The sequence below is a fragment of the Phocoena phocoena genome, chromosome 11 (assembly GCF_963924675.1).
Source record: "Phocoena phocoena chromosome 11, mPhoPho1.1, whole genome shotgun sequence".
In the NCBI taxonomy this organism is placed as follows: domain Eukaryota; kingdom Metazoa; phylum Chordata; class Mammalia; order Artiodactyla; family Phocoenidae; genus Phocoena; species Phocoena phocoena.
In genome coordinates this window covers 85,631,463-85,644,820 of record NC_089229.1, presented here as the reverse complement: position 1 = coordinate 85,644,820, position 13,358 = coordinate 85,631,463, and the positions used below count along the sequence as shown (strand labels likewise).

At 39.7% G+C, this 13,358-nt stretch overlaps 1 protein-coding gene across 1 annotated transcript in view; it reads right to left on the bottom strand.

The window, feature by feature from the left end:
• SLCO1A2 (solute carrier organic anion transporter family member 1A2) overlaps positions 1-13,358 on the bottom strand; it is a 104,200-nt gene that overhangs the window by 42,463 nt on the left and 48,379 nt on the right. Inside the window, exon 2 of the mRNA XM_065887742.1 lies at positions 4,458-4,574. Coding sequence (XP_065743814.1) covers positions 4,458-4,517 — 60 coding nt within the window. The 5' untranslated portion in view covers positions 4,518-4,574. The remainder of the gene's footprint in view (positions 1-4,457; positions 4,575-13,358) is intronic.

The following is a 13,358-nucleotide window of genomic DNA, read 5'->3' as shown; positions in this document are numbered from 1 at the left end:
ATTGTTAAAAAGGAATGTGACGTTACACAAAGACATTATTTCTGAAAGTAGCAAATCTGCTTAAGTTCTCTCAAAGTAATATGCAATTTATACAACATTCTATTGCTACTCATTGACAGTTAATTTATTTAAAGCAATATTTTAATTATAAACCATACAAAAACGTTTCTAAACTGAACAGGTACTTGCTATGATAAATGAATATGAATACAGTACAATAAATTTCTGCATATTGAATCACACGTCCTAGATATTGATATAATTCCAGACAGCAGTCAGGCTGACACCATCTGTAACAAAAAAATCAAGGACAACTTAACAGATAGAACCATTGTGATCAGCAGAAAGTATGGTTTTACTAAAAAGTTAAAATTTTGATAGTTTTATTAAATTGGAAGTGAAAAGATTTCGGTCTTAGTAAGGGATTTGAAAAAGGAGCATTGTATACTGGGTAATCATAAGTTAGGTAGATTAATTACTGCTTCAAAATCAACAAATTATAGATAAATATATTTATGTCAGCCTGAATGGTAGTCTCCAATCCTATGCCATAGGGCTTTTCCATTTCCTGATGACACTTCCATCCTGAGAGACCATTCGATTTACTCTCCAGCCAGTACACTCATATCCATAAAATCCTCACCCCTCCATCTTCCAATTTCTCAATCTTGAACCAACCCCACAATTTATACTGCACTTTGTACACTCCCTTCAAGATTATTCACAATCTTTTCTTTTTGTCAGTCTCCAATTCAGCCCCGTGCTCTTCTTGACCAGCAAATGATCTCAGCAACTTCACCTTCAAATTTACCCTCCCTACCCCTCCAATTTCCCTCCCATCTTAAAAGGATGTATCCCTCCTTCTGTATAAGAAACTCCCTCCAGCCATGCTCTGGAATACATTCTTCCCATTGCTGAGATCCTGATTCATCAATTGTTGACCCCCTCCTCTATTTTCATCCTCATACTCTTTACTGCCTCTCTCCCCACTAACTTACAAATATATCCAAGACATTTCTGTCCTAAAAATCTTCCCTCATCCCTGATGGTAGCTCCAGCTACCATCAAACTGTTTGGAAGAATAGTCTAGATTCATTGCCTACACGAACCTTCCACTCACCCTTCAGTCTACTACAGTCTAGCCTCTCTTGAAGCTACTCTATAAAAGGTCATAAACAACTTCCTGATTTCCAAATCCAATAGGTACTTCTCAGTCCTCAGCTAACTTGATATCTCGGAGTCATTTAAGATCATTAATCATTCTTTTCTTCCTGAAATTCCCTCCCCTCCCCCCATGCATACCTATATCTCCACCTATCTCTAGATTCTTTGTACCCAGTCTTCTCTTCTCAGGCTTTTGTCTCATACCCTCCACTTTTTGCTATATACGCTCTCCCTAGGAAATCTCACTTATTCTCATGGCTTTAACTACCACCCAGATGCTGAAGTCTCTCAAATGTATACACTGTTTATCTTAGACAACTGCAATCATTTTTTAGTCTCCTCTAGTCTTTCCCACCTCCAATCTCCCTTCCACCTCCTGCCACCACTAATTTGGAGCTTAATAAATGTCTGTCAAACAAATGAATAAAATGCATATTTAGCATGTGACTCCACTTCTTGAAACTTTTTAGTGGCTTCCCATAAACAAAAATCCCTACTTCTTAGATGGCAAATAAAACCTCGTATATACCTTGTTATGATCTCTTGCCGCTTGTCCCTAAACATAACGTTCTATTTATAGTTCTTTTAATTCACCAAGCCACTTTACATCTCTTTTACAGGTGGTCCTCCACTTGCAATGTTTTTCTTCACCTTGTGCATCTGATAAATATATGCTCAATATTTAAAACTCAACTCTATCATTATTTCTACTGTGGTGTCTTTCTACTTCACAGGTAGCCTTGACCACTCACTCCCTATCTCCCCACCCTGCTGTGTGCCTGCCTCTATTACAGCCCTCAGCACAGTGCACTTTCTTTTTTTTTTAAGGACTTTATTTATTTATCTGTTTGGCTATTTGTTTATCTGTTTGGCCGTGCCATGTGACATGCAGGATCTTAGTTCCCTGACCAGGGATTGAACCCTTGCCCCTGAAGTAGAAGCCCAGAGTCCTAACCACTGGACTGCCAGGGAATTCCCCACAGTGCACATTATTTATGTGTTTGGATGCCTATAACCTTCTCCCTCACTATATTGTGAACAACTCGATGATAGGGCCCATATATTATTTACCTTCGTATCTTCGGGGTCTAGTGAATGCCTCACAAACAGTAGGCATCCAGTACAAGTTTACTGAATGAATGACAGAATCAGTATTCAAAAACGTCTTGTAGAAGTAGTCACTGCTGAAAATAAGCTGTATATAAGATGAAATTCAATAGGATTAAATACACCTAAACCAAAAGTTATCTGTACCAATTAGTTTGGGGAAATCTGAATAGAAATGTATGTGGAAAAGACCTGGGAAATTTAAATATCAAGCTCAATATGAGTCAAAATTCATATCGTGGGGCTTCCCTGGTGGCTCAGTGGTTGAGAGTCTGCCTGCTGATGCAGGGGACACGGGTTCGTGCCCCAGTCTGGGAAGATCCCACATGCCGCGGACCGGCTGAGCCCGTGAGCCATGGCCGCTGAGCCTGCGTGTCCGGAGCCTGTGCTCCGCAATGGGAGAGGCCACAACAGTGAGAGGACCACGTACCGCAAAAAAAAAAAAAAAAAAAAATTCATATCGTTATATAACTGCCAAGATAGTATAACTATATTTCTAGCTATTTATCCTTTTATATTAAATACCAGTTGTAGAAATTCTGTCTCTCATCACAACGTAAATCTTTTCAGAGCACATTGTTGAGAGTAAACAATTTTCACATGGTTTTATAATTCAGATTTTATATTTAAAAGCAAGCAAGGCCTATCAAATAAAGTACAAATCATGTTTGAGAGAATAATTTCTTTTATTTAACACTTTAAGAGAGGAAACTAGATAAATCATGATCCCAGTGCTTTTCCTGAAACATTTAGATGGGCTTCCTAACCAGTACGGTTTTCTTCATAGAGTGAAAGCAACCAGTGGCTATTGTGACTCATGTCTAGTGCTAGTCCTACCAGCTTTTAATAATGCCCCAGAGTTTGAAGCAAATTTGTTGAAGACAGTCCTTTGATACCTTCTAAAAATGTTGCTTAATGAGCATATGTCTAAGGTCAGAGAAACAGAGAAACCCGCCTAATTATGAAGCAATTGTCTCTTACTTTTACCTGATAAACTTGTGCTTGCAGTATTTTGCTATCTCATTTCAGATCAATACCTAGTCCTGCCAAACTCCAGTCATAAAAAATGAAGGACCAATTGTTTATAAATAATACTTGACCTTTATCCACAGATGCTATTATTAATAATAGCTAATATTTATTGAATGTTTACAATATTCCAGTCATTGTTTGAAGGATGTAAAAAGAAAAACATTCTATGGATGAGTACTGTTGTTACCCCTTTCAGATGAGAAAACTGAGCCACAAGGAGGTTAAGCGACCTCTCCAAGGTCACACAGCAAGTCAGTAGTTGAACTCGACATAAACCAAGCCTGGGCCTCAGTCCTTATTTTTAACCCCTCAATGTTAGGAGATGGACATGAGAATTAGGAATAATTTAAGGGGATTTTTAAAATATATAATTAACAGAGCATTTCAGGCAAAAGTAATTTTCTAGCTCTATATCATGATTCTCCCCTTTCCAGTACATGTGTAGATCTTTCCTACACATGTACAAAGAGAAAACAAACTTTTGATAGGAAGGAAACTGGTGGCAGTGTCATAGTTTGGAAACCACTTGCAGGCACTAGCTGTGGAATCAAGACAATTATCCAGATTCCTTGGTAATTTTGTTTGAAGGCAAAACAGCTCTGAAGCTATGCAAAAAGAATTTGCTCTGAAATAGTCAAGAATACCAGAAACCGCTCACAAAATGGGCATTTTTCTTATAAAGAATGATTGGTATGTTGCCAGAGCTTGAAGTAAACATTTGTTTTAGTGGGTCATTGTGAAGGCATCACTGAATACAGATCAACAAAGCATTTCTGTCCAGTGAACCATTTTCCAGGAGAGACCTCCATACGCCTCTGACTTAGAAGCCCCAGAAGGGTGAACGTTAAATTGGCCTTTGATCCAGGATATTAAATCCTACTGTAATATAATGTGTACTTGAAAGTGTTTAAGATCCTGTCTTCCATTTAAATCCCTCAAAACTATGTCTGATGAAATTGCCTGAATCAATAATCCTATTTAGACACACCCTCAGTTACAAACCACCTTCATTAAAGCAAGAACTTATCAATATATCAGGTAGAATGACATTATTATTAGATTAATACATGAAGATATAAGCAACTTTACAAGGTCTCGGTTTAAAAATATATATATGGTACATATACATATATCCATGCAAAGCAAGTCCGTACCTTCAACTTGGAAAGACATCTTATTCTATGAGTTTCAATTCTTTTCTCAGTTTCTCCCATGTTGCTCTTCTGAGTGTTCCAAGGTATTTATGCTTTAAATCTTGATATTTCTTAGTTCTATTCTTTAAAGAAGACAAAAATCTATTAAATTGCTGGCAAAGTCATAAAGCGTCATTCTTTTGAAGAAAACACTGAATCTGAATAACAGAATCAGAATCCATTGTGTTACAAAAATACCTAGGAAGCTTCTGATTCATATCTAGAAAACAATGACGTTAGAAAAGATTTAGTTGTTAATTTTCCATTGAAAAAGTTACATCAAATCACTGTAGTAACTCTTTAGTGAAATTAAAGATTAGAACAATTTGTTATGATCCCCTTGCAAAATAGTGCCCACGTGGTTAAAACAAAGCTTTTCATTTCTTTAGCCAAAGCAAATAAAACTAAAGTGAGTTCCTTGGACTTACATGAAAATGCTGCTTTTAGGAACACACAGACTTTGATTTTGTTTGTACTAATAATCTGCTTTAGCAAGGCTACAAAGGCTCAAAAATCTCTATTTGGCCAGGCTCCCTCTTCAAGTTCTTTGTGTTCCAAGACTTCCCTGGAGTCTCAGGAAGGGAAACGCTTTCTGGGGCACTGCTGATTCACGGGAACCTGGGGAGACATGGAATTTTAATCATGGAAATCGCCTAAGTAAAAATAACAAATAATTCTATGATCTGGAAAAGAATCCTGCAAGTTAAGAAGTGAGGTTTCAGAGAAGATCAAACATAGAAGTGGAAACCTATATGTATACATATATAATAAATACAGATATATGTGTGTCTATGTGTATATATAATATATAGGTACACATTTTTATATGTAAAATGTGTTATGTCTAAAACAAAAAGATGATTTAAACTCTATTAAATTCTACTAACCCTTTGTCAAAGATTTTGTCTATTTCGTTTATTGAAATTAGGGCAATATTTTGTACTAACACCAAAGTATTTCACTCTGACTATATTTAATCTAGTAAATCTACTTCAAGTTGCCAGATGCTATCTTAACAGTATCCCCAGGGTTAATTGATTAAAATCCTCTGAACAATATCCATTTAACAATATCCCAAATGGCACTAATTTTTAAAACCTGAATCCCACTCCCCTATACACATTAAGGAAATAGCCACTGAACAATTATGTATGAGCTTAATTCTCTTTACTCATTCTTTTATGAAGACAACAAATATCTATCCGAAGTCTACAATATGCCAGTCATTGAGCTAAGCACAGGATTTCAGCAGTGAATAAGACAGACAAGTTGTCCTACAGACAATATAAACTAGGTAGAGAAGTATAAGGCTCTGTGAAAGGTACTTGGACCCAGATCCCAAGGAAATCATACTTTTATTGGCAAAGGTAAAACGTTTCAATAAACACATTGGAATAGAACTGGACAGTGTATGATCAAATACAAATTGTTTGGTATGTAAGTGGTGAAAAAAATCCATAGGTCATAAGTGAAAATTATGAGAGACCACTCTTGGCAATTCTGAATGACAATACAAATGAACTCAGGCGGAAATCCCTCCCATAAAATTCCAAGTCACCTTAGGTATAGTGCCAGTACATAACACTAGTTTTAGAAAAACCCATAGAATAGGATAATTTTTCAAAAGAGTGGAAACTGCTATGTTTTGGTCTTCATCTCTAAGACCTCTGGTTTTATCATAAACCTCTCAACTGCTCTCAGTTTTTCCTTCTTGTACAGTTAGAACTCAATCTCTCTCCCTTATGTTTTTTTTCCTCCGCTCCCGCCTGCTTATATTTCAATATATTAGAGCTCAATATAGCTACCCAGTCAAATGATAAGAGAGGGAGATAACATATTCCTCTTGGTATAAAAGTTGTCTTCACTCATCTTAGTGGCTAAAAACATCCCTATTCACCTAAGTGTCCATCATCGGATGAATGGATAAAGAAGATGTGGCACATATATGCAATGGAATATTACTCAGCCATAAAAAGAAACGAAATTGAGCTATTTGTAGTGAGGTGGATAGACCTAGAGTCTGTCATACAGAGTGAAGTACGTCAGAAAGAGAGAGACAAATACCGTATGCTAACACATATATATGGAATTTAAGAAAAAAAAATGTCATGAAGAACCTAGGGGTAAGACAGGAATAAAGACACAGACCTACTAGAGAATGGACTTGAGGATATGGGGAGGGGGAAGGGTAAGCTGTGACAAAGTGAGAGAGTGGCATGGACATATATACACTACCAAACGTAAAACAGATAGCTAGTGGGGAGCATCCGCATAGCACAGGGAGATCAGCTCGGTGCTTTGTGACCACCTAGAGGGGTGGGTTAGGGAGGGTGGGAGACGCAAGAGGGAAGAGATATGGGAGCGTACATATATATATATATAACTGATTCACTTTGTTATGAAGCAGAAACTAACACACCATTGTAAAGCAATTATACTCCAATAAAGATGTAAAAAAAAAAAAAATCCCTATTCTAAATGCCTATTTTTCCTATATACCTGAGGAGGCATAGAAGTTGGAGTTGGTAACACAGAAAATCACCACATCAGGGAATTCTGTTTTTCCTTCTATGCATTGTGATATTGTGCAGGTTTTATCATCATGTCTCAAAGGTTTGTTTCAAAATGTGTTTCCAGCCCTTAAAGAAGTTTTTAAACAGTTGTCTTTTCACTGTAGTGTTTAAAGCTAGCACTTGGAAAGAATTAAATGCGATTCAATTAACACTAAACCTTCCTTAATTTGCCAACTTATACAGTGAAAACATTTTAGCTTTTCAGATACTTTTGAAAAATTTTAGTGGAGGAAAATAAATAAATGAATGAATAAGATCTATTCTTTTTACTTAAAATTTGTAAATTCCAATAGTTAATGTCACAATCATTACTGAGCACTTTGGCCCCAAATCAGCGAATGCACACGTTGTTTCTTCATATTCTCAACGCCGCGCTAGTGTCAGCTTTGTGAACAGTCCCCTTTTGTCAGCACAGCTTTGTTTACACGGTGACTTCTGCTCCTGGGATCACAGCATCATCAACAATCTCCATCAGTCATCACTGCTAATGAAAACGACTTGCTGCAGTTTTATGAAGCAGAGAATCAGTTTATTTCTCTAACTCCTTCTCGACATTCAAATGGGAGCAGATAATTCTTCAGCACAAATGTAGTTGGGTTTCTTCCATGTCTACTGGTCACGACTCTGCTTTCTGTGTTTGTTTTTATTTTTGTTTTAATTGTAGTAAAAGCACATTACAGAATTGTTCACTCCCTGCACACTTTTGGTTAGTGGATTTCTAGAACTTTTTCATCTTGCATGACTGAAACTCTACACCCATGCAACAGCAACACTCTGGGGTTTTTGACACCCCTTGGTTTCCAGTCCTTAATGATGTGTCTCAACGACAAGAGAATACAATTTTTTATCAAACAAATAAACGGTCTTATTGTGTTATTTCCCCAGTATTAAATACATAGACATAGCTTTTATGATTATAAATCACCTGGGAAAATGCCTACATTTAATTTTATATTAATCTCTCCTATTGAATTAACAAAATAAAGGCTTTACTTTATCATGGCAAAACTAGTAGTACATACATGAAGAAGATTTAGGAGAACATCCTTTCCCTGGGATAAAAGACAGGGTCACGCCAGCAAAGATCTTATGAAAATTGTTTATTTCCAGAATCTTCAAATGGCTCCTAGCTCTGCAAGAAGAGAACAGCCTCTTGGTGGTATCCAGCTGAAATAATTTCAACCAATACCAAACCAAGCAAGTATGTGCCAAAGAAGCACATGGAGAATTAACAATGACTCTTTGTATGACGCCTACCAAATTATTTTGCTTTTCATCAGAAATCAAAGAATAAGACATGGATTCTGCAAATCAGCCTTACAAATATAGGTATTATTTTAAGTCCAAGCTCAGAGGAGTTACTAGAAATGCATCACTCTGGTAAAACTAAGGGAGAAACTTAACTGGGCCATAGACTCATGCATATGATTTTACCATGCAAAGCAAAGTATGGAACACAGAGAAACACAAGTGAAAACCATCATCAGCAATCCAGCAATAAAAATACCTACCCAGGTACTTTGGAAAATTACTGGCTCGTGCTGGATAATAAACCAAGACATGGAAAAGTAAAGCTAAAATCTGACTTCTAAGTCTTTAGGAGAGCTAGTTGTGAATATCACCAGGGTTACATCTCATGCCAAGTAACTCTAGAGAATGATTAGGTAATTATGGGAATAGCCAATGTTTTCCACACTGGCAATTTAAACCATTCCATATTTCAGATTATTATCCCAATTTCTCTTCCTTTTGCCTGAATAGGCATAGTTTGAGATACAAAAACTTGTTTCTTCATTTAATTATGGCAAGAAAATACAGAACTCCTCTTTTTTCTCATAGAGATAAGACTTCACCTGTTTATGAAGTTCCTCTAATAACTGGAAATCCAATAAGATGTTAGATTTTTTTCCAACCCAATTATTTATATATTTGTTCCTTCATACTAATGGAAGCAGCTAGATGTAGACAAAAGGTCAGACTTTAAAGCCCAGTTAGCTTGGGTTTAATTCTAGTTTAGTTGTGAATTGTTTAAACTCTGACCCTATTTCCCCTTACCTATGATGTTGGAATATTTATGCCTACCTTGCAAGATTGTTATGAAGACTGAGTTATGAATTTTACATAAGACCCCTAGTATGCTTGCTGGAATGAAATAGTCGCTCTGGAAATGACAGTGATTATTATTCATTCATTCCACAAATATTTATTAAGGCTCTACTACATTCCAAGCACAGTAGTTGGTGCTAAGACTACAAAGATGAATAACATATGTGCTTGCTCTCAAGCAGTCTCACAAGCTAATGGGAGAGATAGACAATTAAAGGATAATAATAGCTGCTTCGTGCCATCACGCAGACAATTTGAACTAAGTAATAAAAATAAGCAATTCATGAAAAGTATTTATTTGGACATTCACTTGGAATATCATTTCGATACAGCATAGTAGTTTAAGGACTTGGGCTTCGTAAGGAGGCACTACTGGTTTGAAAGCCTGTTTTTTTTTTTTTTTTCCCGTGGTACACGGGCCTCTCACTGTTGTGGCTTCTCCCGTTGCGGAGCACAGGCTCCGGACGCGCAGGCCCGGCAGCCATGGCTCACGGGCCTAGCCGCTCTGCGGCATGTGGGATCTTCCCGGACCGGGGCACGAACCTGTGTCCCCTGCATCGGCAGGCGGACTCTCAACCACTGCACCACCAGGGAAGCCCTGAAAGCCTGTTTTTAAACTAGTTGTGTGATTCTGTACAAGTCACTTAATCTACCCGTACAATGAATATAATCTCTATCTTCACATAAATCAAGGTTCAGACAAGAAAACAGAACCCATGACAGGTAGTTCAATAGAGGATTTAATTACGGGAAACTAGTTCTAAAGGCATCGGAAGAGTTAAAAAGCCAAACTGGGCAGACGGTGGGCAACCCAGAGATTTATGTCAGTGGCAAGTCTCTCTCACTCCTGAGAATGTATCAGAGAGGGAAAAGGGCTGGGTTGCAGGAGCTCGAGCCACTGCCAGAGGCACCACTTAAAAGCATGGAGCTGGAGAAATGGCTTTTCCCCTCTACAATCCCAGTTTCACACCAGTACCTCCCACTGACAACCTAACTGGAAATCAGATGCAAGGGAACCTGGAAACTTTAATTTTCTGAAGTCAGTCCCATGGAGGACAGAAAGGATCAGAGGGCCCAATACAAGTGACCACGACAACAACAATCAGTTGCAATAAAATTAAATAAGATAATACATAAGAAGTGTGTAATATGATGCTAGCACACAATCAACATTCAGTGAAGTGTACCTATCGATGTTATTGATATTATACCTTCAATCCTTAATGCTCTTTTTATTCTCAGTAATAGAAGATTCAGGAGATTTAACTAGTGTGCATAACTGGCCAGCTCTTGACATTACATATGCAGTCCCTGCAATCTCTATGTGATACCAAATGAGATTTTGTCATCAAATTAACTGATTTTTAACTGGTCAGATATATTAACCAACTGCTTTTGCATCAGGTAAAACACAGCCATTGTCACCAAATCTTCACTTACCAAGGTATATCTAGCTCTCTTATTTAAGTTATATGTGGGGAAAATGTCCAAAGAAATTCGAGATACATAGTCTCAATTACCACTAAGTGCTTTGTTAAAATGCTTCAACAAGCAGAGTAAAAACAGTACATTAAAGTCAGAAGGAAAACTTTTCCATGGTGGGAGGAGAAAAAGGGAAAAGGATAATATTATTATTCCTCATTCTTATTATTTCCTTCTATATAGATGGAATTCCATGAGCATGACATGTCCTTCCTTTCCATACCCTCACTCACTCCATGTGGAGAAGGCTGACGTGGGGAGGTTGATCTATTTGGAGGTTAACCGTAAGAAAGCCTGCTTGCCAGCAGAAATAAGGCACATTCCCTCACATCAGCTTGTCAGTGCTAGAAGTGATGTTTTGGAATCTGTGTCATACGTGTCTCTTATTTTTCAATTGATTCACAGTTAGGATGGGGGGGGCACTGGTACTTATTGGTATTTATTGATTGGACACTCTCAAAGACTCCAACATACAAGAAAAGCATGTAGAAGCAGATTGTCCTAAAGGGCTATGACCAGATTAGAAAAACACAAACCCTAATATATTACATAAAATGTGACACCATTTTTGTAAAACTATATATAACTGGAGCTAATACAACATATACACATTATATACTACTTGCTATAGTCCAGACACAGTTTTAGAAGCTTTAGAGTTGCCAATTCATTTAGTTATCATAAAACCTTATGACAACATTTCTCCAAAGAAGATATACAGATTGCCAACAAACACATGAAAGAATGCTCAACATCATTAATCATTAGAGAAATACAAATCAAAACTACAATAAGGGCTTCCGGGAAAATGGCGGAAGAGTAAGACACGGAGATCACCTTCCTCCCCACAGATACACCAGAAATACATCTATATGAGGAACAACTCCTATACAACACCTACTGAACGCTGGCAGAAGACCTCAAACCTCCCAAAAGGCAAGAAACACCCCAAGTACCTGGGTAGGGCAAAAGAAAAAACAGAGACAAAAGGATAGGGACGGGACCTGCACCAGTGGGAGGGAGCCGAGAAGGAGGAAAGATTTCCACACACTAGGAAGCCCCTTTGCGGGCGGAGACTGCGGGTGGCGGAGGGGGAAGCTTCGGGGCCGCGGAGGAGAGCACAGCCACAGGGGTGCGGAGGGCAAAGCGGAGAGATTCCCGCACAGAGGATCAGGGCCGACCGGCACTCACGAGCCCGAGAGGCTTGTCTGCTCACCCGCCGGGGCGGGCGGGGCTGGGAGCTGAGGCTCGGGCTTCGGTCGGAGCGCCGGGAGAGGACTGGGGTTGGCGCCGTGAACACAGCCTGCAGGGCGTTAGTGCGTCACAGCTAGCCGGGAGGGAGTCCGGGGAAAAGTCTGGACCTGCCGAAGAGGCAAGAGACTTTCTTCCCTCTTTGTTTCCTGGTGCGTGAAGAGAGGGGATTCAGAGCGCTGCTTAAAGGAGCTCCAGAGACGGGCACGAGCCGCGGATAAAAGCGCGGACCTCAGAGACGGGCATGAGACGCTAAGGCTGTTGCTGCCACCACCAAGAAGCCTGTGTGCGAGCACAGGTCACTATGCACACCCCGCTTCCGGGGAGCCGGTGCAGCCCGCCACTGCCAGGGTCCCGTGATCCAGGCACAACTTACGTGGGAGAACGCACGGCGCGCCTCAGGCTGGTGCAACGTCACACCGGCCTCTGCCGCCGCAGGCCCACCCCGCACTCCGTGCCCCTCCCCCCCCCCCCCCCCCCCAGCCTGAGTGAGCCAGAGCCCCCGACTCAGCTGCTCCTTTAACCCTGTCCTGTCTGAGTGAAGAACAGACGCCCTACGGAGACCTACACGCAGAGGCGGGGCCAAATCCAAAGCTGAGCCCCTGGGAGCTGTGAGAACAAAGAAGAGAAAGGGAAATCTCTCCCAGCAGCCTCAGAAGCAGCGGATTAAAGCTCCACAATTAAGTTGATGTACCTCCATCTGTGGAATACCTGAATAGACAACGAATCATCGCAAATTAAGGAGGTGGGCTTCGAGAGCAAGATCTATGATTTTTTCCCCTTTTCCTCTTTTTGTGAGTGTGTATATGTATGCTTATATGTGAAATTTTGTCTGTATAGCTTTGCTTCCACCATTTGTCCTAGGGCTCTATCCGTCCTTTTTTTTTTCTCTTAATAATTATTTTTTTATTTTAATAACTTTATTATAGTTTATCTTACTTTATTTTATCTTCTTTCTTTCTTTTTTTCCTTCCTTCCCTCCTTCCTTCCTCCGTCCCTCCCTCCCTCCTTTCTTTCTTTTTTTCTACTTCTACTAATTCTTTCTTTCTACTTTTTCTCCCTTTTATTCTGAGCCATGTGGATGAAAGGCTCTTGGTGCTGCAGCCAGGAGTCAGTGCTGTGCCTCTGAGGTGGGAGAGCCAACTTCAGGACACTGGTCCACAAGAGACCTCCCAGCTCCACATAATATCAAACGGCGAAAATCTCCCAGAGACCTCCAACTCAACACCAACACCCAGCTTCACTCAACGACCAGCAAGCTACAGTGCTGGACATCCCATGCCAAACAACTAGCAAGACAGGAACCCAACGCCACCCATTAGCAGAGAGGCTGCCTAAAATCATAGTAAGTCCACAGACACCCCAAAACACACCACCAGACGTGGACCTGCCCACCAGAAAGACAAGATCCAGCCTCATCCACCAGAACACAGGCACTAGTCCCCTCCAC